This window comes from Tripterygium wilfordii, chromosome 1 (genome assembly GCF_013401445.1).
Source record: "Tripterygium wilfordii isolate XIE 37 chromosome 1, ASM1340144v1, whole genome shotgun sequence".
Taxonomy (NCBI): domain Eukaryota; kingdom Viridiplantae; phylum Streptophyta; class Magnoliopsida; order Celastrales; family Celastraceae; genus Tripterygium; species Tripterygium wilfordii.
In genome coordinates, this window is record NC_052232.1 from 10,938,123 (window position 1) to 10,963,792 (window position 25,670).

At 36.0% G+C, this 25,670-nt stretch overlaps 2 protein-coding genes and 1 long non-coding RNA gene across 5 annotated transcripts; 1 reads left to right on the plus strand and 2 right to left on the minus strand.

The window, feature by feature from the left end:
* The first annotated feature begins 14 nt into the window (after positions 1–14).
* On the plus strand, positions 15–10,316 carry LOC119995036 (exosome complex exonuclease RRP44 homolog A). 2 transcript variants are annotated; one of them, XM_038841398.1, is made up of 24 exons: positions 15–156; positions 239–379; positions 480–637; positions 765–820; positions 1,087–1,209; positions 1,368–1,498; positions 1,611–1,851; positions 2,014–2,173; positions 2,423–2,663; positions 2,804–2,960; positions 3,116–3,184; positions 3,572–3,697; positions 3,810–3,862; positions 4,629–4,735; positions 5,657–5,711; positions 5,821–5,920; positions 6,331–6,442; positions 6,916–7,036; positions 7,520–7,579; positions 7,662–7,767; positions 7,859–7,954; positions 8,839–8,920; positions 9,012–9,077; positions 9,853–10,316. In XM_038841398.1, exons 1-24 carry the CDS (start codon positions 103–105, stop codon positions 10,049–10,051), a joined length of 2,814 nt encoding a protein of 937 aa, XP_038697326.1. In that variant the 5' UTR covers positions 15–102; the 3' UTR covers positions 10,052–10,316. The 2 variants fall into 2 exon arrangements, with proteins under 2 accessions (XP_038697326.1, XP_038697333.1); XM_038841405.1 differs by having other exon boundaries at positions 2,017–2,173.
* A 150-nt stretch (positions 10,317–10,466) lies between these two features.
* LOC119995052 (protein PIN-LIKES 7-like) lies at positions 10,467–15,684 on the minus strand. Of its 2 annotated transcripts, none has more exons than XM_038841425.1 (11): positions 15,520–15,684; positions 12,894–13,051; positions 12,687–12,766; positions 12,466–12,590; positions 12,257–12,378; positions 11,872–12,087; positions 11,644–11,763; positions 11,435–11,535; positions 11,260–11,312; positions 10,963–11,148; positions 10,467–10,860 (listed from the first exon to the last, which is right to left on the minus strand). In XM_038841425.1, exons 2-11 carry the CDS (start codon positions 13,026–13,028, stop codon positions 10,736–10,738), a joined length of 1,263 nt encoding a protein of 420 aa, XP_038697353.1. In that variant the 5' UTR covers positions 13,029–13,051; positions 15,520–15,684; the 3' UTR covers positions 10,467–10,735. The 2 variants fall into 2 exon arrangements, with proteins under 2 accessions (XP_038697353.1, XP_038697345.1); XM_038841417.1 differs by having other exon boundaries at positions 12,894–13,101; positions 15,520–15,683.
* A 3,320-nt stretch (positions 15,685–19,004) lies between these two features.
* On the minus strand, positions 19,005–21,495 carry LOC119996747. Its single transcript, XR_005467934.1, has 4 exons — positions 21,446–21,495; positions 21,211–21,268; positions 20,423–20,560; positions 19,005–19,141 (listed from the first exon to the last, which is right to left on the minus strand). It is a non-coding gene; the product is annotated as an uncharacterized LOC119996747 (long non-coding RNA).
* Positions 21,496–25,670: the final 4,175 nt, after the last annotated feature.

The window sequence follows — 25,670 nt, forward strand, 5'->3', positions numbered from 1 at the left end:
CTTCGTCAACCTCAAATTAGGGTTTATGTTCGAGGAGCCTTCCTTCGCGGTATAGAAGAAACACACAAAATTTGTTCAACTAATCCTGAAATTTAAACAGAGATGTTGCAGAGCAAAGTCTTCAGCAAGAGGACCAGAGGAGGCAAAGTGCAGAAGGTGTTTTTTTTTCCCTTATGTGACCCTAATTTAAAATCGATAAAAGAATTTTATTGGTTAATTTTGAGTGTAATGGATCCAGACTGTGAGAGAGGTGTATTTGAGGGACGACTTGCCATGTGGAGCTCCCTTTTGCAAAGTATGTGACACTTCCAAGGCTCGCTTGAGTCCTTCCGCTTCTTCTCCAATTCTCATCGTCGACACTAATGTCGTGCTCAGCCAGGTAAAACTTGTTCCATCTTATCCGAATATTCGTGTTTGGCTCTTATTTGTGTATGTTCTGTTTTGGTTGTTGTAGATATTTACTTGCCGTCAGTTTTCAGATTGATTTACTGGAGAATCCGGCGATGGACAATGTGGTGGTTCTGTCGGTGGTGAGGGACGAGGTGAAGAACAGGAACATTGCGGTTTTCAAAAGAATTGAGACTCTCTGCTATAACTCTACCAGGAATTTTTTCGTGTTCTATAATACATTACACAAGTAAGTTTCTTCCTTCAATTTCAATCTCATTTGTTTTTAATATAGACATGGGAGATGATGGACAACTATCCTATATTCGGTTGATGTAGTCTTTCAATCTATCCTTTGACTGATGCTCTCTCTGCAGGGATACATTTGTTCATGACGTTTCAGGAGAAAGTCCCAATGATCGAAATGATAGAGGTATGCTCATTGATTGATCACTAATTTGAGGCTTCATCGAGTAACATGCTTCTTGATTGTTGATCACTACAGATCAATTCAATTACTTTGTTCGATTTTATCTTTTCTGCCTGCATAGCATGCCCTTCATTATATAAAATGCCTCCCAAATTCCAGCTGTACGGGTTGCTACTCAATGGTAGATCAATTCAATTACTTTGTTCGATTTTATCTTTTCTGTCTACATGGCATGCCGTTCATGATATAAAATGCCTCCCAAATTCCAGCTATACGGGTTGCTACTCAATGGTACCAGAATCATCTTGGTGGTCAGACACGTGTTTTGCTTATCACAAATGACAGAGAAAACAAGAGGAAAGCTACTGAAGAGGGGATTTCCGCAGAGACAAGTAACTGAATCTCTCTTTATTTTTTCTATTTCAGGGACCTACTTAATATAAGTTTCAATGCGGGTGGCTATTCTTTTCCATCCAATTAGTATTTTACAATTTGGCTGGCTGTTTGACTACCATATGCAAGGAGCTTAAATTTATATATCTTGTCTCAGTTGAATCCTATGTGAAGTCATTGGGTCAACCAAATTTGCTCGATCTACTTGTTAAGCCTGTCTCTGAAGATGTAGAAATGGAGGATGCTGATGCTTTAAGACCTTCAAAGAGGAAAGTTCTTTACGCAGAGGTAACGCTATGGGTTCTGCTTCAGTTTAGAATGAACAGGTTTTGGTGGTTATGAGTTTATGTGAAGCTAAATACTGGTTTTGTTAAGTGTTTGCACTCTGTTATTTGTTCAGCACAAGCCTATGTCTGAAATTACATCTGGTTTGCGTTGTAAAATATACCATCAAGGAAAACTTCGAGTTAACCGCTATAATCCATTTGAAGCATATGTTGGGAGCGAGAGCATAGGTGATGAAATAATCATTTATGGGCGTACAAACATGAATAGGGCTTTTGATGGTGATGTAGTGGCGGTGGAACTTCTGCCTCAAGATCAGTGGCGTGAGGAGAAGTTTTTGTCTATAGCAGATGAAGGTATGTCTTGTCAATTTTTTAGAATTCCTGCAGGACATGCATGCTTAAAGAGAGAAACTCTTGCTTGTGCGTCCAACTCTCCTTGTGTGGTTGCCTCTTTATGTCTAAGTGAGTGTGCAAATGTTTGTCATTGAATTTTCCTATTAAATTTCTCCTCTATAGCAGGGGAAGAGGAAGAGGAAGAAGATGTTCATCTTGCTCCAAATAGTGCCGATGATGCTCTTAGAAATACAAATCCTCCAAACTCTGCTGATGACAAAAATTCTGTTCCATGCCGTCCCGCAGGCTGTGTTATTGGTATTATAAAGCGAAACTGGCACTCGTAAGTAAACCTGACTCTCTGCATTAACATTTAGTGTTTCTTAGAGAATCAAAATCAGTGATCGGTTAACTTTAGCAAACCTAATCTGGATCAGCCAAGTGATATGATTTCTGTTGAAACTGTGTTGTGAGTCGCAGCATACTGATAATCTTCAATTTCTTTAAATTTGTTAAAAAATTCATCTAATTATTTAAATTTTTTCAATGATAAATCTTGTTTTCTAAACAACGTTTGAATGATCTTGTGCAGTTATTCTGGATCTTTAGAACCACTACCTATGCCTGCAGCTAGTGGCAGTATTGCTCATGCATTATTTGTTCCGAAAGATCGCAAAATTTCGAAGATCCGGATTCAAACCCGGCAACTTGAGAATCTTTTGGACCAGATAATTGTTGTGGCGGTTGATTCTTGGGACCGCCAATCTCGGTATCCTTCGGGCCATTATGTACGGAAGATAGGAGAAATTGGTGATAGAAACGTTGAAAATCAGGTATGTTGTTGCATTTGTCTACTTTCGTGCATTTGCGAGAGTGAGAGGGAAGATTAGGCTTTGAAGACTTGGAAAAGTATTTCATTAGCTTTAAGAATTTTGGTTCGAATTTTCAAAATATTTCTTTGTGTGGAATGTAGGCAGTCTTAATGGAGAATGATATATGCGACGAGCCATTTTCTCGCCAGATTTTGAACTGCTTGCCTCCATTACCATGGTCTGTGTCAGCTGAAGATTTGGCCAACCCTATCAGAATGGACTTACGGCATTTGCTTGTCTTCAGTGTAGATCCTCCTGGTTTGTGACCTATAGATCTATTGCTGATTTCCACAAACACACACCTGGCGCAAAAAAAAAAAATTGCTTTTTCTTTAAATTTCTGAATGATGAACAAGTATTTGATTAGTGTTGCTGGTCATATTTATATCAATATATATGCTTATCTTACTCAGGATGCAAGGATATTGATGATGCTCTACACTGTACAACTCTTCCTAATGGAAATTTTGAAGTTGGAGTTCGTATCCTTTAACCTGTTGGCTTCCATAAAATATGTTGGTAAAGTGAATGAAAGGTTGATTATTTAATAATGGAACGTCTATGTGTATTTGGAACCAGAAATAAACCTACCTGTGCATGGGTTTTGTCTAAAAATTAAACCCTGGTTCCGTTTAAGAGAGTTAAAAAAATTTCATTTTCCCAATTCTAGAGACGAACCGGCAAAGATACTATTCAGATCTGAACCATCCTATCATTATCAATACTGCAAGAGGTTTCATTTTGCAGGGGTTAGCTGCTGAACTTCTTAATCACCGCACAAGTGTTTGATCCCATTCTGTGGCACCAGCTCATTTATTTTAAACGCCAAGATAGAAGTTTTGTGTTCTTCTTTAATCATATCCGATTAGATATTGCTGATGTAACAAATTTTGTTCACCCTGGAACACCACTTGATGATGAGGCTTCTCAAAGGGGCACATCAGTATATCTTGTTGAGCGCCGAATTGACATGTTGCCAAAACCTCTAACCGAAGGTAATCCTGTTGTTGTGTGATTCTGTGGCATTTGACAAAGCGCTTGAATTCCATCTTATATGTTTTCTTAATGTTAAAGCTCACTTGATAAATTTTGTTCCTTTTTTGGCAGATATATGTTCTCTTCGAGCTGATGTGGAGAGACTAGCTTTCTCTGTTATTTGGGTATGTATAGACATGAAAATACTTCCTCTCTCTTTGATGAAATGGACATTTCTTCACTAATATATTTGATCCTGTTAAATTTTCTGCATCCTGATCTGCAATGTTCCTGAGCGAAACAATGCTCTCACTCTGTGAATTATCAGGCATGCAGGAAACATGTAAAATACAAGTTAGTTTGAGAGCATGAGCTCTGACCTTCATATCATTGTTTAAGATGGAAAGATGTGAAGAGTTTCTTCTCTTTTTCTTAAAAAATTATAAGATGTTGGATTGGGTTTTACAAAATGTATTAGTTACAACACTCTTAATTATTTATATTAACTCTCATTTTCCCCTTTAGTGCCTGGTGTGGTTTTATGTTGTGGGGCAGTGGGGTCATACTGAGCCCAGCATAAATCTTTGCTGAAACCAAGGTGTCCTTAGTATTTTGTAACACTTAGGAATTTTCCATTTTAGGTTAAACTGGTATTGCCCCTTCTCTTATTTCTTTCTGTCAGCTATCAAAACATATTTGGAGGGATGATTGATTGATTTATGATTTTATCCCTTCTTTGACTTGATATCGTACTATATAACAACTGGCTGGAGAGGTTTATGCAACCAATTTATTGTTGGTTTTGCTTACTATGATCTTGCATCTTCTTCAAGCCAATAAAAGATTGCCCATATGTAACCATGCCTACTCTTTGTATCTTAGATGCATGTTGATTGAACTAATGTTTTTTTTGTTTTATATTCTTATATATATATGTTCCATGTGTTTTAGGAAATGACACCTCAGGCAGAGATTATCTCTACAAGATACACAAAAAGTATCATCAAATCATGTGCAGCATTATCTTACGTTGAAGCTCAGGCTAGGATGGATGACAGGTACTTCTTTCTCCCAGTCTTCGTCTTGGATGACTTATGCAAGATTGTTTCCCTTCAGGCCTCGCCCTCTTGGGGAGTTTTATTATATTATTTGTTTATTTTTTTATTAACTTGTAAAGTGACTGTGTGGGAAACATTATTCTGTCAAAACGATTTTAGGCAATATGATGTGACTATGAGATTGTTGCTTTTCAGTAGATTGTCTCGGTTAAGATAAGCAAAAAGTTTTGCACTTTTGCATAGATAATCAAAAGTGATGCACCTAGTACATATCAATTTTTACTTTTGCCTTTTTTAGGAACTAATGCTGATGCTCGTTGAATGTCCAATTGGGTTTCAGGAAGGTTAAAACAACTTGGTATTACTACTGAGACAATGTCAGAAAGAATAGAAAAGGAAGTTAAATCTCATAACCGGGATTTGTATGTTGCGTTTCTATTTGTATTTCAGATGAGAGTTGGTGAACTTTGATGGACCTGTAGTAATTATATGATTACTATTAGCCTTTTCATAAGGAGGTTATATTTGGAAATTAATGTATCTTCTAATGATTTAGTATTCTATCACTGTGAAAAGAAGAGTACTCATTATGGGGATTATCACATATGCAGCAAGTGTTGACCTATCATCCTTCCCTTTCAATGAGATCCCTCACCTGATACAAGATAATCTAGAAACTCCTCTGAGTAATAGAATCGGTTGAGGTTCGGCGTTCCTCTTTTTGAGTCGCTTAAGAACATTAGAACAGTATAGTGCTTAGCCTTAGCAAAGAGGTAGTACTGCCTGTTGATACCTGCGCTACCACTTCATCTTTCCAGATTGTTGAATTTCTGATGCATTATAGTTGTTCAGGGCTCTTTGTTCTTATGCAGTATCTAATTACTTCAATTTAAGCATTCTAATCTGTATTTTACTTGACAGTCGATTGGTTGATCCTTTAACTACTGACTTGAGAGATATGAATACATTAGCAAAGGTATGAATAAATTGGACTTCGCTTGGCACATCATTTTATATGAAATTGACTGTTTGCATTTTCTGGACTTAATTCCCTGAGAAGTATGTTGTCATGTAAAATTCTACAGATAATGAGACAGAGGCGAATTGAAAGAGGAGCCTTAACTCTTGCTTCAGCTGAAGTCAAATTTCAGATTGATACTGAGACCCATGACCCCCTCGATATAGGTATGAACTATTGAATTCCGTATTCTGGTTTATAGATTTATTTGAGGGAATCTGTTCCTTTTTCATATTTCCTTAAACAGCCTTTACTGTAGAACAGTGTCACAAATGAACTCTCTGCACAGTTTTATTTGTTTCAAATCTTTTTTTCATCAGGAACAACGATAAGCTTGACCCAAAACTTTCAGTCCTTAAGTTGTATAATCAATTATATTGCATTCTTTAGGGTGAGAATGTCATTTGCTATTCAAAAAAAGTAAGGGTCACAATATTTTATTTTCTTTATGCTTTGTTTTGAATATAACCAGATCCCCTTTTATGAGCTCTCTCTGAAATCTCTCTTTGTTTTCTTCTTCTTCTTGTTTTAATCCGTCATATTCTTGTTCAATGGGTTCTTTTTTGCCCACATGAAGGTATGTACCAGATTCGAGAAGCAAACCAAATGGTCGAGGAGTTTATGCTTGCTGCTAATGTTTCAGTGGCTGAAAAAATACTAAAACATTTTCCACTGTGTTCTTTGTTGAGGTGAATTGATCTACATTTTATCTCATATTCATTTTTTATGTAATTTCTTTCTCACTTTCTTGTGCTCATTTGCCATGAATGCTAGTGAGTGATATGAGACTCAAAAATATAGTGTGTGTGTATATATATATATATATATTCTTTTATAGGGGAGCATTATTGGTTGAACTTTTTATGAACAACATTGCAGGAGGATTTATACTTTTAGTGGTAAAGTTGCTTTGCTGCAACGTTGGGGTTAGTGGTTCAAATCCCGTAAACAGCCTCAATATGGGTTAAGGCTGAATACATCTTGCCCATGTGCAAGATCCTTGTACTCGGGTGTTGTTTAGCGGGACTGATTGTGTGCGTCTGCTTGTTGTGTCTCTAAGAAGTACTGGCATTTCTTGGTCTTGTGCTACTGGCAATTGTTTGGGAGGATAGTGTTCATCCTATCAGTTATTGGATATGTCTCGTGTTTGTTTTATGTGCAGGCGTCATCCGACTCCGACAAAAGAGATGCTTGAACCTTTACTTCGTACCGCTGCTGCCATTGGTCTCAACTTGGATGTCACATCATCAAAAGCTCTAGCTGATTCACTTGATCGTGCTGTGGTATGGCTTTTGTTTTTTGTTTCTTGTTTTATTTACTTAGACCTGGATTCCATTTCCTATGATTGTTTACCATCCCGCTGTGGTATGGCTTTTGTTTTTTGTTTCTTGTTTTACAAATACATCCATGCTGGATGCCAACTGTAAAAAAAAAATTCTTGGATTTTAATTTACTTCCTTCCAAGATCATGTGTTCTCTCTTAGTTACTCAGAACTCAGGTCTGTCAGTTGGCATGTTCCAGTGCTTTTTGGTTTTATACATATTCATTGACATTGAGTGCTTTTTAGAAGAAATATTTTGACTACAATCTTGTAGCTACTTAGAAGGTGTGTTACCATTCTTGTTATTACTTTTAAGTTTGCTTAGCCATTGACTACATTTGTTTGTTTCTTCTCTTTGCAGCCTTTGTATTACATTTATTTGTTCTGTGTGTGCGCTTGTTTGTGCGTCTCTTATTTCATTACCTGCAAAAACATTTTTGTCAGGGTGATGATCCCTATTTCAATAAGCTAATTCGGATATTGGCAACCAGATGCATGACCCAGGTAATTTCACTAGAATAGATAAGTTGACCTTAAAATCTTTCTTATTTCTGAATTGTTTTATTTCCCTTGAACTATGGGCTAGGCGGTCTATTTCTGTAGCGGGGATCTCAGCCCTCCAGAATTCCATCATTATGGACTTGCTTCCCCTCTATATACTCATTTCACCTCTCCAATCAGGAGATATGCTGGTCAGTGTGATTATATAAGTCAGGTACTGTATCTGTATGTACTTGATGAATGGGATGCTTCATCTGACTTTGTAACATTTTCTGGTTGCAGATGTCATTGTGCACAGATTGCTTGCTGCATCTTTAGAGATAAATAAACTTCCACAAATTTTCCAAGACAGGACCCAACTAACTAGTATTGCCGAGAGTAAGTACAGACTTCCTCTTGTAGTTGTGCAGAAATTTAGAATCAAACTTTCTTCCTGTTAGACTTAGATACTAGCTTATATGAAGCTATGTTCATCTCATTGGCTATTAGCTCGATACTCTATGCATTCCCATGGTCATCATGATTTTTCAATGTAACAAGTTTGCATGTACAGTTGTTTGTAATTATTCATGAATGCATAGGTACAGTATTATAGAAAGTTCACTCTTTTTTATCATAATGAGTTCTATTGTCAAATCCAGAGTGCTGCCCCTTCCTTGCTACACTGCATCTCCGATGTTTTTCCCCAAATGTATAAAAGTTTTTAAACAAGAACAATGAAATACCAAAATGGTGAGAACCTGAGGACTCGGATATTATGGAGGATGGGGCCAAACATACTAGATGTAGAAATTAGAGCTATAACAAGGTCATGAAAATAGTCAATGAATGGAGGTTTTTTTGGAATATGAACAACACCTAAACAAGTTCCTATGGACCCCCCCCCCCTTATAAAATTCCATGGAATGTATAAGGAACTTTGGCCATTTTCTCTCCACATTGCAGTTCTTGGCATTGCCTTATTCATGTTAAATAAAATAAAAAATCTTAAACCACAATTCTTGTGCTGATGGTCAATGAATGAGTAGATGATCCTCATATTCTTGCATTGTTTGTACGATTAGCTCGACAAATCAATAGAAGGGACCACTCAGTGTAATAGACCCACTCTTTCAGAGTTTATCCTCATTCCCCACATTACTAATTGTTTTGGTTGACTTTGCAATGGCATTTTATCAGTGGTGATGCCACTACTTGGTAATGTGGATTTTTGCTGCCATGCATACTTAACAGTGAGAACACTTGTTAATGTTTCTTTTCAGATTTAAACTATCGACATAGGAATGCTCAGATGGCAAGCCGGGCCTCTGTGGAGCTCCATACTCTGATCTACTTTAGGAAGCGGTGTGTACTATTAATCCTTCCAAAATTCTCTCTCCAATGCACACTGCACGCAAGCGCATTAAGTATTTTTATTCTTTTTCATGTGTTTTAGGCCCACTGACGAGGAGGCCAGAATAGTGAAGATCAGATCCAATGGTTTCATAGTATTTGTTCCCAAGTACGTTTTCTAGCATCCAAAGTGCTTTTTTTTAGTAATGATTTTTGTGTTCTTTTATATCATGTAAATTTGGTTTGCTATTATCTTGGTTACTTACCGTTACCTACCCTGCTCTGGGAAAAGGATGAACAAGTCTAAGCAAAATTAGAGGGAACAATGAGAAAAAGAAGTGAAAGCCATACATACCAGCAGTTGCCAGGAGAAGTATTCTTTCTTAAATAACGCCTCCTGAATATATATGCATCCAACTATCATTCATCTGTTGGTTCTGACTAGCTGTTTGAGACCAAATTTATCTGTAGTCATGGGATATCCTAATTTAGGAATCGAGAAAGTTTTAAGTAAGCAATGGCAGATATTCAGGCTTGTAACTAGACGTGTTAAGAAGTCTAAAGTGCCACTGCATTGTCGTTAGGAGGGACACCCTACAACATCGTTCCAGCAGTACTCTATTTCTAGCTTCTCTCAAGGTTTTTGAAACATTGGAGTTCGGTGTGCGTCTTCCCTCTTATCTAACACCTAGGGAAGCCAGATATGCCCTTTCACCTCAGGTCACTTATATGTATATATGATTTACTCGCTGCAATAGAGTGAATTCCAGCAAGTTTATACTGAATTATAAATTTTATGAAAAACATTTATGAGAGAGAATCGTGAAGTTTGTACATTGTACTGGAAGAAATACCTGTAGTTCACCTTGCTCATTTAACTTTGTGGAGGCTGTTGGAGGTTATTTATTTATGCTTGCATGGAAATTGACGATGCTTTTGTGCAGGTACGGTATAGAAGGGCCTGTATACTTGACACCTAGAGGTGAGAAGGGGGATGGGGAATGGTTTGTGGATGAGCAGCAGCAGCAGGTCAAAAAGATGGATGGTAGTGTTAGTTACAGTGTTCTGCAGTCGGTGAAGATTCACATGGAGGTTGTGGAACCGCAGCCGAACCGGCCAAAGCTTGAACTTTCCCTTATTTAGGAGATGAGAAGAATATACGTGGCCTGTACGTCTAAGCAGCAAAGGAGCCTTTGACCTGATTTGGGACTGTTTTATGGAACTTGTGGTGGTGTTGTTTGAAACACCTTAGGTTTCAGGTTTTTTATTGCTGCAGTGGGGGATAGGAAACATTTGTGTTATTGTAAAATAGAGTGCAATCGAAATCGATTATCGTTGAATCTTGTATTTTCAAGTGTTAATATTGTAAATTTTTTTATTTTCAATGCAGGTTATTTATTAGGTTTTATTCAACAACAATTGTGCCTATTTTATTCGCTGTTTGCTGAAATATGAATAGCAGATGCTGATATACCAAGGGTCCCCCCCTCTTACGGGGTTGATTCAGATAAACTGGCGATTGGACCGTGCAAAATGTCGAGGATATGGTTATGGAATGTGTACAAATATATTTTATATTTATGATCAAAAAATGGAAGAGATCGGTCAAAAAGAATGGCATTCAACAGAACCAGTACAATTTTTTCTGTGTGGCCGCATCACTCTCGTAACACAACTAAAGGCACGCAATGCAACATTTAATCTGTACTTTCCGCAGAAAACACCAAGAAAGGAAGAAGTTTTTTTTCCCTAAAATTTGTATACTAAAGGACGCTCTTATACAATGGTTGGTGGACATGGATGCGGCTGCTCTGGTTTGAGGTTTGTTCAGGACAAGATCCACATATAGATTGTTGACCAAACAGTGAGAGCTAGGGCCGCAACCAAGTACGTCCACAGGAAGAGGACTGAACACTCCTCTTGACCCACATCAAACAGCTGGGTCATGGTACCTGAACAAATATCATTCATTTCATCAACTAGTATTGGAGGAAATCGCAATGAAACCAAGTGTGCGTGTGCATATCAAGTGTTTGTGAAAATTACTGACTCACCAATATTCATTGCAGGTGGCAGGGTAAACTGAACCATGAGCACAAAGTGGAACAAACGGTCCGATGGGAGGAAGCCAAGTTGCGAAGCACCTTTAACCACCCAGATGCCAATGGCAGGAAGTACAATGTACCGGACTAGGACCACCCCAATGATGATCCATGGTCTGATTCTCGATGAGCGCAAGCCTGTTCCAATTTTGCAACACAAAAACTCGGTAAGATCATCGTCCTTGGTTACTTCTTGTATAATTGGCTTCAACATCAGAGAGGAAATTTTAATTTGGAGTCTCTTATTACCTTGAGTGAGGTTGCCTCCCAGTATAAGAGTGATGCATGGAATGGTTCCATCCCTACATGAGAGCTTCCAATTTTCAGTTGGTGAAGTATTTAAACTTTCAGATTAAATTACACCAACTGGACTTCTAGCAATAGTCACAACATATGCACACACAAGAATATAAAAGAAACATACCCAAGTAACTTGACTGAGTCTTGGATCACCCTTAATGGAGCTGTTTCACCAATTATAAGGTTTCTCAGCCAGGTGACTGCTCCGAAGACGAACCCAATAATCTGAGAGGAAATGGTGGGTAAAGGGGAAAAAAAAAAAAGACCAACTTTGTCAGTTGCAATCTTTGTTGTGATGTAAAACAGTGAGATTCCAATTATTAGCATACTCACGGCCGCTATTGTTGGTGGTGCCAATAGCTCCTCCACGATCATATGAACAATTCCTCCCAATTTACTCCAGAAAGACTCCTGCTCTTTGTCCGACTGACTGGCGGATTCTCGGGGGACAATCTGAAAATCACGTTAAAAGTTCCCAAGTGTTTGTATTAGGAACTAGTTGATAAAATGTCATGACAATATCTTGTTTACTTCAGGAAGTTTGAGAAAGAAGGGACTGACAGCTTGCTTCTCTGTATCTTCTGTAGACTTTCCTGATGATGCCACAACTATAGCAACTTGCTCTTGATCTTCTTCTCCTGCCTTGAGCAAGTGAGTTTCTTGAGTAGCATCCAAATCTTTGTTGGGTTCTTTTAAGACCTCTTCTGTGGCTTTGAATTTCACAGATGAGGTACGTATCAGGTGGTATGTGTAAGTCCAAATGTAAAAGCCTCCAAGCTGCGGAATTCAAAATAGAGTCCATCAGATGAAGGCATCCATGTAACAAAGTAGAGCTGATTGGTCTTATGACATTGGTTGCAGACCCTCCACACCACAATTTTTTGGATTCCATCGAAGTAAGGAGACAAATCAGAATGTTTAAATGATAGAGACTGTGGTTCATTACGGCCATGGAGAAAGATGCATATGAGAGTCCAACAGAGCTACAAGCAGCTCGATCACCAAATGGGCTTCCAGCCTCATTGCAAATTGCAGGAACAATTATCAGCAGAAGGTTTCCCAAATTTCCTGATTATCAAGAAGATTAGACAACAAATTGACAGGCAATCCAAATATGTGCATCTATATTATGTAGCAACAACAGCAGCAAGTTACCTGATGAACAGGTAGCAATAACAAGTCCTTCTAGGTAAGGCGTGGGTTTCATGATCTTTACAAGTATCCATCCAAGAATTCCTCCAAATAGAAAAGTGAGGCCAATGTTGACTGGCATAAACCACCTGATCAAGAAGAGATGAAAGATTTACATATGCATACATGTTAAATGTCTTGTGGGTGACAGGTCAGCGGAGGTTCTGCACAAGCTTTCTTGTTACCATGAGATGATGTCTTGAAGAGTGACAGTCTTGGCCAGACTTGCAAACATCAGAGAGGGGGTGAACACTATGAACACAATCTGCATTTTGGGGATGGGAAAGATAGGTTCCAGTAAAACATATGAAATCGAGGCATATATATGTAAATGTGTGTTTGTATGTGATGTGTAAGTATACAAATATGTGTTACATACTCAGATACAGTACCTTGTTCAAGGATTTTCTAGTAGTGGCAGGGAGAAGGTTGCAATATTCAGTAGCCATGAAGGCTCCCAATGCACTGATTAGTAGCACTTGCAAGATGGGCATGGAAGCCACCTCAAATAGTGTCAAAAAACCCATGTTTCCAATCTAGAAATCTTCCCCTTCAAGTTTGAAAGAAGAAAAATATTTTTTCTTGGTGCTATTCTAAATTCTAAATACAAAGAGAAGGAAGAACAAGAGAGAGCAATATCAGCAAAATTGAGACAAGAAATCAAAGCCAGAAGCCACAAAGGAAATTGACAACAGGCAAAGGTTAATGAGGCAAGGACAGGAGGAGGAAGGAAAGACCCATGAAGGAACCGAATCCAGTACTTTGATGTGGAGAGTGGACATGGTGTTGTTGTACAAATAGTTTTTATGGGGCCATCAGTGTGGGACCATTCCATTAATAAGAAAGACATGATTGGGCATTATACATACCCAACCTCGTCACAGTGGACGGTCAGAATATATTAATTGAGTCTGTTTAAACTTTAAACTTGTTGTAATATGGCTAAAGTATTAAATATGTCATTAAACTATTTGATTTTTCTCCATTCTATCCTTGAACTATAAAATTTCACATTTATATCCTTCAACTTTCATTTTACAACCTATTTATGTCCTGGGTCAACATTCCAATGCTAACTCCCACAGGTTTACTGATGTGTCACCCTAAACTCAAAGTAACATTACACATGGGCTGATGATGTGGCAAAATAAAAAAATTTTAATTCATTTCTTTTCACCCGTGAAAATTTAAAAAAAAAATAAAAAAAGTTACAAAAATACTGGATACTTCTCGAAGAACGTGAGATGAAATGGCTGGACAATTGCAAATCATCAGCAAGATAGGAATCTCTCAAAATCAATGGTCCATTTGCAAGATAACTACAATAGGAAAGTGCTAGAATGTACTAGACGTGAATCCCTTAATAAAATCTCTCAAATCATCAGTGAGACTGAACTTTAGGAGCTTAGCGTTCAAGATCTCGGGGACGGAAGAGGAGGACGAAGCGCCGGTTGGCGGTTGCAATGGAGAGAGAGGATGCAGATCTTTGTAGAAAATTAAAATCAAATCAAAATGAAATCAAGACAATCTCGATCTCGCGCAGAGAGAAAATTGTAAGAGGGAAAGTTCTTGACTCTATCATGCTTGAACGGAGAGAGAGTGCCTTGGCTGTATGCATATGTGTATATATCTGAAATTGAACTGGTTAAGGCCATGTCTTCATCCGACATATCCAGTGAGTGCGTTTTTGTTGCAGGGAGATCTAGGAAGAAGATGATAAAAGGAAGGTTTTTGTTTTTTTTTCTTTGTTAATTTCACAGGTGGAAATAATTTGATTTGATTTGATTTGTTTTTGACACATCAGATACGATCACCGGAGCTTGAATGCCACATCAGTAAATTTGTCAGAGTCAACACTTAAACATTGACTTGGGACATAAATAGGTTACAAAATGAGAGTATAATGATATAAATGAGAAATTTTATAGTTTAAGGATAGAATCAAAAAAAATTGAATGGTTTAAGGACATATATAATACTTTAGCCTCATTTAAAGTATATATATTGTGATCCATGATGTGATGATATGTTCTGATCTGAGCAAGGCAGCGGGTGCCAAGTGTTCCCAAATCAATACTATGGTTGCAAAAATATTGATGTGAGTTGGGCTCCACGAAGGTGGTAGTCGCAACTGTTATTTATTTGGATTTTATTGAGAAGATCGAGAACAATACAAACACAAACATCCCACTGACATCTATATACATACATATATATATACACATATATATATATAACAATTATATAATCAAACTTATACATGGTGATTTAATTAGTTGTTAGTTTATTAATTAGTTAGATTGATGAATGACGTCTAATCAAAGCAACATGACATGTGTACACGCACACGATTGATTGATCCCTACTTGGCCCCTCAAATAATTCCATCTTCATATAAACAAACAAACATTAAGGTCAAAAGGCCATAAATGACAGCAAAACCACTATTTATGTATTTATATGTATATTCTTGCATATCCTAATCCTATAAGAAACAGAAGCTCTATACGGCACCTCTAAATAAGAAACAGAAGCTCTATACGGCACCTCTAATAGTCTAATGTAGAAATATTTATTTTGTTGGATTACATATATAGTAGATAAAGAAAGAGTCTTAATTTCTCTATTTTGTTTCCATAAATAAATTAGACAAAAACAAAAAAAAAAGATTTTTAATGAACATGAGAAGGAGAAACTAATGCCACGGAATGAAAACAGAATTAAGCAGTATTCAACACGAAGGAACGATGCAGAAGAATTAAAGCAGAGGCAACCCCATCACCATGTGTTGCATTAGCTAATTCTATTATATATATCAAATTAATCAAAAGCCAAAAACGAGAGATCGAGAGAGAGAGAGATAATGAATGACAGATATATATATATATATATAGATATGATCAGAGTCACATATATATACAGCGCGGAGGGAGAAAAAATTAATGAATTAAAGCTGAAAAAGTGAAAAGACGAAATTAAGAAAATAAAAGATTAATTAGGTGAATCAAAGAAACAAACCTTCCTTGAAATGAATTAAATGAATAGCAAATGCAGACAACCAAAAATGGGAGAGAAAGAGCTGTCTGCTTCAATGCATGAGAGGGCAGGAGACTCGGAGACAGATACTATATACTCTCTCCCTCTCTCTCTCTCTCTCTCTCTGTGTGTATCTGGGTGTGGTCTTGAAGTTATAGGAATATGATGATGTATTTATACACGAATGAATGAATTAAAAAGTTACAATATATATATATGTCTTAATTAGCTTACCATATGTGTATAAATGCAAATGCATATATATGTGTGTGTGTGTCCATTATGACTGTAAACAACACGACAAATAATACTTACTCCTAATTAACTATATATATATATATATATATATATGTCTTAATTAGCTTACCATATGTGTATAAATGCAAATGCATATATATGTGTGTATGTCCATTATGACTGTAAACAACACGACAAATAATACTTACTCCTAATTAACTACAGCTTGCCCAACATGGACCTATCTATTGCGGGTTGGCCAATTTGACTTTTAGAAAGAGAGAGCAAGAGAGAGACGATTCAAAGTTTTTTTGTTTTATATTGATATAAAAATTACTTATAAATATATATAGGATTTAGGGACCCATAATATATATCTAAGACTTGGCATAAAATGACATGAATAATTTCTACATGTATAAATATATTTCATTCAACTAATTAATTAGTGATATATATTACGAAGAAGCCAAAATGGAACTTATAATTGAATTGAATTGAAATTTCAACTTGATTGAGTTACAAATTAAAACCAAATTAATTTCTTTGAGGTTGAGAAGCCAAACTTGGATTGTACTTGGATGAAACATGGGCTAGCTTTTAACAGTCGCGTGATCAAGACAGATTATAAATTCAGAAAAAAAATTATAATAACCTATAGCTATCCACACAATCACATGCATGCATGTGCTACGTATCATTATCATCTATGTATATATATACAAGCGTACACAGAGAGAGAGAGAGAGAGAGAGAGAGAGGAGCTGTCGAACTCCAAACCAAACTAGGATTTTTCCATTAATTAGTCCAATAATTGTTAGATATACAATTGCAAATTGGTTGCATTCTCTTAATAATTTCTAGCCTGCTAGTGCCAATTTGTCGCTTTGTACTTGCGTGTTGTTTTTTTAATTCTTTCTATAATTATCAATTTGATACGATTTTGTAAGAAAAATTAAGGTGCCCTTTTGAATTGATCGATTCCAATATTATGTATACGGATACCAGTGGGGAGCTAGTTCAATACAAATTTTAAGTTTTAAGGAATATTATACATAAAATTAATTTTGTTAGTTGCGTTAGTTGATTTGGTAGAAAAAGTACAGAATATATTGAATTGATAATTACATCATAAACATGCATGCATGTCGCAAGTAATTACATTATTCACGTGTTTAATGAGATATATATATATATATATAGTTGAATAATCAAGATTTGTGTTGTCATTCCTGTGATTGTCTATTCCTTTGTTGTATTTGAGTACTGGTTCATAGTTTCCTTCACTTCGATTTATAATTTATTACATTGCTATAACGACGCTGGGTATAACTTTAACAAAACTGCTAGTCATACATAGAATTTTTGTACATAAAAAAAAAAAAAAAACAAAACCACAGATATATTATTAAGAGAGAGATAGAAATGGAGAACAGATACTGTCTATGTATATGATGAGGGCCAGTCATGACTCATGCGTACACGTGTTGGGCCTGTTAATCCAACATCATATAATATATCTGTGGTTTTGTTTGTTATCCTTTGAAAATCTAACTTTTTCAAGAATACATGATTTAATACAATTCAACTACACAAAATAACCATGTTATTCCAAATTTATCTTTATTCATGATGGTACTTTTTTTTCCTTGAAACAATGGTCATTAAAGTTTATAAGGGTAATTTTAAAATACAACAATAAAATTATTAATTAATGAAGAAAAGTGATACTCCCTCCGTCTTATTTTAATTGTCCCCTTCAATTTTATACACAGTTTAAGAAATTACATTACTCCCCTTCAATATAACATTTATACCCTCATTTATAGAGGACAATTAAGATGTCAATGACTCATTGGGAATTCACTCCATCAGCTTTTCAATTTAAAGGTAAATAAGGGTAAAATGGAAAAAATAGATGAAATTAGTTTTAATTAATTAAAATGGGCATGTATTTTGGGACATTAGTTTTGAGACAGTACAAAATAAAAAGAATAACTAAAAAAATGAGACAGAAGGAATATATGATTTGGTTGTCCACCAATCAATCAAGCTCGATATCCCCACCACTAGCAATAATTATCCATGTTCCAAGGTTGAAGGGACCCCAACCCACCTGCAGCTAGCTAAGCAACACGATCAGATCTCTCATAATCATTTTGTTTTCTCCTCAACAATTAATTAATTAACGATAATGCATTTGGATTTTGGAATGCAATTTATGCGTGGAACTATTTTAAAAAAAAAAATTGTGGAATTAATTAATGTATGTTGACGCTGTAAAAATCAAACCAACCACGTAATCCTTAATTAGCTTCATCCATAATCCATTTAAGGCTTCAAAAGAACAAAAATATTTTGACATTAATTATGTAAACAAGGGGGCGACTGCACATATTACTTGAATTACCCCGTACACACACACACACATTACACGTAGACATTAGATCAGTCAGTGGTCATTGTGCGTATGTGTATATATAATAACTAGTCGAAATCCCGCACATAGCGCGGGTTTTTTTTGTTTAATTGATATTTTTTGAACTGTTGCATTCATATGTTACTTGTTTCAATTTCGTTGTTCAAGTTTTACATTTTGATTTTCAAATTGATTTAATAATTATTATGAGAAATTATATCAAACTAATTAAAATGTATTTACAATATATTAATTTTCATAATTAGAAAAAATTTGCATTGTTCATCTAAATATGTGGTTGTGGTTGTGGTTACTCCTTAAATCTTTGATCAAGACTCTTAAACATTATGTCCACTCTCCTTCAATGGGGCATGCCATACTAACTTACAAAACTCCTAACAGGCCGTAAAAGATAGACAATGGCAAGAGCAAGAGCAAGATGCATCTATTTTAGTGCCTGGATATATAATTAGCATAAAATTAATGAAAATTAATTAGCAGCTGTGAATCCATCATGGAGAGGTGCCATGAAATGCTACTTTCCATAGCTAGACATATTTAACTATGAACTTACAACTCCTTTTCATGTTGTTCAAAGGCCAGCAATGTTTTCCTCGTCTTTCATTAGCCGACCAAGCATGCACATGGGATTTTATTTAGATGCTCTCCTCTCTTGTGCCAATTGCCTTGACAAATCAACAACATTTTTCCTTACCTGTATAGCACAATGAACTTTTGGCACACACTTGATATACATACCATAAGTATTCCATGATAGACATGAAAAAACACCTTCATATTTTCCTCCAAAGCTCTTATATAGTTAGTCCCAAGAAGGTAATTAGGCAGCGATAGTGATCCAAAAACCGAATTGAAGAATTTTGTCATAAATTCTTGATAGATTGGCATGTATTCAATGTCATCAATCTGCAACTTGTGGTATAGCTCCTGCAATCAAGAGGAAAAGAGCATTTTATCATTGAGAATAGCCATAAAAGTTGAAACATTACCAAGTGCAGCCTACACATGGTTAAATAATAAAACAACGATGGTTTAAAAAGAGATGCTTCTAATTTATAGAACTCATTAAAAGATAGACATTGCAAAGATGTATTTCCTAGATTTGAACCTATGATCCCATGACTGCAGTGAAGGAACTTTACCAATTGACTATAGGTTAACCCTTACATTCCTATTGTTCCTTTTTACAGGTAAGAAAAGGGGAATGGAGGAGAACACACGCCCCACAAAGCTCATTTCCGCTAAGTCATTTACATAGCTCTTGACTATCTAATCATACTAATGACTTCAATTATCAAAATACTGAAAATCTTTTGCATACTGGAGTAGAACTTAATTTATACGCAATTGATAAGCCACAACAATGGCTTGGCTCCCTAAGGAAGATTACTATTTGCAATAAAAAAATGATTAGAGATAAATATGTTGTGGTTATTTCTTAACTCTTTGATCAAGACTCTTAAACATTATGTAACCACTCTCCTTCAGTGGGGCATGCCATACTAACCTACAAAACTCCTAACAAGCTGTAAGAGATGGGCAATGATAAGAGCAAGATGCGTCTATTTTAGTGCCTGGATATATAATTAGCATAAAATTAATGAAAAACTGACACCACCAGATTCAGAGATGAGAGGTGATAGAAATAAGAGATTGAGCTTCTCTCAAACCTTGCAAATTCAGTCGGGAACAGCAAGTAGACAACAGGTCCGTAGAACATTAAACTTTTTTAATTGCCTCTGGAGATGTTGTAATGGAGACAACGTGAGTGTTCGAAATAGAAATAAGAAAGAGTGGAGAGTCCATGTAGGAACAACTGAGAGTTTTAGTAAGCCAGCTGTAAAAATAATATCAACAACACTCATTAGAGCATTGATATAACAACATAATCTCCCAAAGCGATGGCATTTGTTGATTATTAGAAAACCAATGAATATAACAGCATAATCTAAAACTGCCCAAACATATAGCATTAGTTTATAACACCATTCCTCGTTAAATTTAATTAACGGTATCATAGATCTGTAACTTACCTCTTGCTGTCCCCCATAAATTCATTTTTTTTTTTTAAAAATATTCTATATGAAGGTAGCCACCAGTAAATTAGCCTTTTCTTCTTAGTATGAGCAAGTATATGCCCATTCATCAAACATAAATAATCTAACAATGAAAATATATAAGTATTGCATGAATATTGGGAGAACATACCGTATTATATTCTTACAGTTTAAGAGATTCAGGAGATAGAGCCATTTATTAATCACCAAAGAACCCCTTCTCCGCTGACGATGAATCCAAATTGCTTGTAGTTTCTCTCAGCTGTGCTTCAAACATCTCAATTGCGCTCTTGGTACATAATCAATAGTATTATCAGATTATTGCAATTTATACAGTCAGAGTGGAGTACTTTCACTTTAATGCATCTCCACAATCATTTTGAAGTCATTTCCTCGAAAATATTGATTATCTAACAATGAAAAATATAAGCACGACATGAATATTGGGAGAACATGTCATATTATGTTCGTACAATTTAAAGGATTTAGGAGCTAGAGCCATTTGCTGATCATCGAAGAACCCCCCTCTTCACTAACAATGAATTAATATTGTTTGTAGTTTTGCCCTGCTTCAAGCATCTCAATTGTGCTCATGGTATAGAATCAATAGTATTATCAAATTATTGCAATTCCTACAGTCAAAGAAAGAAGTACCTTCACCTTAATGTATCTCTAAAATATTATTGAAGGCATCTCCTATAAAATATTTATTTATCTCTTTTTAATTGATTACAAAGCTATTCTCCCACTAAACTGATGCTTAAGAGCACAGTGAAACAGTTAATCAAACCTTAGCAAAAACATGAAGAGATTGAGTTATATTACTATAGATATCTTATACAATTTAACCTTAAGGTCTTATATTTCAATTACGGTGTAGAAAATAATGAAAGAAGTGTATGTTTGTATATCATAAACCATAAGTGGAACGTTCCATACCATTAAGAAGATCCACAATAATCAAGTTCAATAGACTTCATGATAATTGCTCCCGTTCCTACAGAGACAAAGCACACAGACTACAATAAGCCAGTATTACAAAATCAGACCAAAAAAAAAGTGCGGATTGATGAATCAGAAGAAAGTGGAATGATACATTAGTTTAATAAAATTAAGGATGAATGCCATTCATAAGGTACGCTAATACTAACAGAGAGATGAATCAAAATCATACCCTTAGAAAATTGGTAATTGGTGATATAAATTCCCATGTCTTGCTTACCCAACGCAGATTGATCAAAATCATATCATTCAAATAGAGTGTACTTAGTACAGTACCTAATTAACTCAAGATTCCATATTGCCCTCAAGACCAATATTCCATTTGCAAATCAACGTTCTGATCACGCCCAGCAACGAATCCGAGAAAACCCATTAATCACAACAAAACTCCAATATAGAGAGAGCATGCACACAAAATCAAATGGGCACCTTTTTTTCTCCATGGCTGCGGCATTTTGTGAGGCATCTAGGAATTGCTGATGGGACGGGTGGAGGAGTCCCTCGCAGCGCTTCTTGAGCATGTTCTAACTGAGCTCCACCAGATCATCCTCTCTCCGGCTGTGTGCTCTGCTGTTGCAAGCCTTCTTCCTCACTTATGCCTCATGCTCGGCCACAAGAACATTGTGGTCTTTGGTCGAGTCAATCTAGGTCTATGTCGAAAAATCATTCAGACAAAGCAAGTCAAGCCTTCTTCCTCACTTATGCCTCATGCTCGGCCACAAGAACATTGTGGTCTTTGGTCGAGTCAATCTAGGTCTATGTCGAAAAATCATTCAGACAAAGCAAGTCAAGTGGCGATTCCGCCTTTTAGATCCAAAGGTGCGAGTGGGCCAGAAATTAAAGGGGGAATTTTGGTGGAGCGAAATCAGAGATTGAGCTTCTCTCAAACCTTGCAAATTCAGTCGGGGACAGAAAGCAGACAACGGGTCCGTAGAACACGAAACGACTTTTACTTTTTTTTTTTTGTTTTTTTAATTGCCTCTCCAAACTTGTAACATGAAAACTATATAAAATCTCGAAAAATAACAGATAGTACAACTGTCTAACCCTCAAAAATATTAACATGAACTTTGTGACTCTTACTATGGTTATTAGACAAATACACCATGTCTAACGTCACAATGCAATAGTATGTGATAATGCACTAATGTGAATAACACACATGTACATATACAATCAGTGCGCCAAAATAGCCAAAGGACAGTTTCTGGATAAAAGGACCCATCACTTAGGTAACTTTACTTTGTGCAAACCTAAGGCATCTTGTTTTGTGCATCAAGTATACCAGTGAAATCCATTACTGAGTTGTAAAATTTCAATAAGGAACCATCATCTTCCATATGCCCTAAATATTAGAACTGCCTGCAAGGGCAAGGAGCTTACACTGCGTGCAAAAATCCACACCCAGATAAAATTAATAAACAAAACTTGGTTCTTTTATAGAAACATGTGGAATATACTATTTGCTTCTGACGACAAAATATTTCACAATAACGAATCAATGCTCTCTAAAAACATGACAAAACGTACAATGACAAAGCTGTAATTGTTTTTTGTTGAAACATCAAGTAAAGAAACAGGAACATACCATAATCTTCGAAGAACTCACCGAAGGAATCGATTGCCAACATTACAGCCACTGGCAAGAGTTCTTCCACCCTTTCTTCTCCGTAAAGAATTTCCAGAATTCGCTAGGCAAACTTCATATCCTAACCTTTAGTAAGTCGCTACAATTCCTCCTCAATTTTATCAGCAAAATTGTTCAAACCCATTAGAAGCAAACCCTTTGAATTTGTCTCAACAGCATACTTGATCAAACATAATTTAACTTATCAATAAATGTCAAATTATTTCGTACCTAAACTCAAGGGTGTTGGTTTCTACATCACCTCTTCCCAGTTGTGCTGCGCTTCAGGAACTCCTTATCATAAAACTTAGCAAACTTCGAGAAATCTTATTGAATAACGCAAAGAAAAGGGTCTCGATCACTAAGCTTTGAGAAACTCAAATCCACGTGGTTCCTTTTCTGAGCTGCCTCCCACATACCATCCGCTTTGATAATTTTTTTAGATCCATCGATCTGCTTCATCTTCTCCTTTTGGTACAGGCCCATACTGCTCCAGGACCTAGTAGGGTCAGAGAGGGAACATGAGCTTCCCGACTACACGCACCAATCAGGTTCCTCGATGCCACCGAGCGAAAAGTGACCGTTGAAAAGATCCTCGGACCATAATCGCTAATCCGAACCGTACAAAGCTCATCGGCATCGTGATTTGGTCCACTAACTTATCGGATATGGAAGATGCAGAAAGATGTGTCGTCGAAATCTGGGAGAGACCATCAAGATTCAAGAGAAGCAAAGAAACCCAAGAAATTAAAGCATCCCATATCCAATTGAAAGGGAAAAATAGGAATTAAAGAAAACCGAAATCGCTGTGATATGAAGAAGATGAAACGTTCAAGGTGACGTTGTACGTTATTTTTATTTAATTTTTTTTCCTTGCCTTTGCACAATTTTGCTTGGAAAAATTGTGAGTAGAGAGAAATAGAGATGAGAAATACTGGACAGTCCACGTAGGCACAACCTGAGAGTTTTAGAGATACAGTTGTCAAAAATATATCAACAGTTGTTAGAGCCTCTACTTTTATATATAGTATAGATAGATATGATTTCATTGATGGTGGCGTGGCTTAGTAAACTTTGTCCGCTGCAAATTGCAATCTCTGTTTTGTCATTTAGTTTAAATTCATTCATTCATTCCTTTTAAAAATAAAAATGAAATAAAATTAATTCTTTCGTTTTACTTTATTTTATTTGTCTTGTAATAAAGTACTTTGACTGTCTGTTCCTCTTTTGGTTAAATTTGTTTGTGTAGCTTAAGGGTTAGCCGAACCATTTTTATGAATCCAAATCACCCACTCTTCCTAATAGTCTAATCTATAAACAATTCTTAAAAGGTGAAATACATCGCGTGACGGTAGTCAATAAAACAAATTTTAATAAAAAATTTATATGATTTGTACTCAATAAACATATATATGATAATACTAGATTAATTATAATATATTAATATAAAATATTTTTATATGTGAAATTTATTAAAACTTAAAATTTGTATTCTTGTTGGCACTACCCAACTAGAAATAGATAAAAACTACACCAAATTGAGAAGGATTAATGGTATATTTTACTTGGGCATAAAACCTGAAGTTATACCTTATATAAATAATAAATGACATCAAGTCAAAATAAATGATTTTTTCTAAATAAGTGAGAATTAAAATAGCAGAAATCAATAATTTTGATTTAAAGTGATGGTGACTGCTCGACAAACCGCATCATTTTCAACATTACAAGTGATAAAAATATTTATTAATAAATAAATTATTGTAATAAGCACATTACTGTACATAAATACAACTATTCAAAGGGAACACGGCCTCAATTATTATCATGATATAGCTCACCCAATATTTGACACCTCTTTTTATTGGAAATTATTCTACTTTTTCTATGAGCCAATTATTGCACTCATGTCCTTTTTATTTTCTTCTTTATTGGTGTCTCTTTCTTTTGTCCTCATTGGGTCTCTTCTTTTCTTTATCAGGGTGGTGGGGATGTGCTTGCTTTCATTGCTGGATTTAGGACCAAATACTGCTCAAACAACCCCACTGACCTTATGTTATGTGTGGGCTCCAAACATGAGCCATAATTTGGGTAAACTTAACAAAGCCCATTCCGAAACATAAAACAAAAAAGTGAAGAAGCAGCGCATTGCATGATATTGACGTGCGAACATGATCTCAATGACAAAACTTACTACCATATATTTCTCCAGCGACAGTTGAGGTGGTGACTGGTTGACTGCGTGGAAACCCTTTAATAAACTTAAAAAATCACAGGCTTCCCTAAAACGATCCATTTCTAATTGGCAGTACCAAAAGCATTAAATGAAAATCTCAACAGGGGCACCTAAGACATTCAGTAATACTATCACAATCTCAAATTGTAGAGGTTTTTTATAATACAATCCAGGTGTATGATTACACTACTCATACTGGTACTATAAAGCTAAACATAACCTGTATTTCAATAATCAGACTATAAACTTTCCAAATCTCCAGTGTTGATCCGATCCCCATGAGACTATATCCCCCCCCCCCCCCCCCCATTCATCACTTTTTTTGGCAAGTATTTCATTCATCACGCGTGTATTAGTATGTTTACAATTCAACAGCTTCAATCTCATCTGGATTCACAGTACCTCTATTTGGAGCATCATCTGTATGCAGCTGAGCAGAAACCTCATCTATAGCAGAATTCAACTGCGCAATCTTGTCTGTTGTCACCATACAATTCAACACAAACAAAACCAATTTCAGCACAGAACTAGACA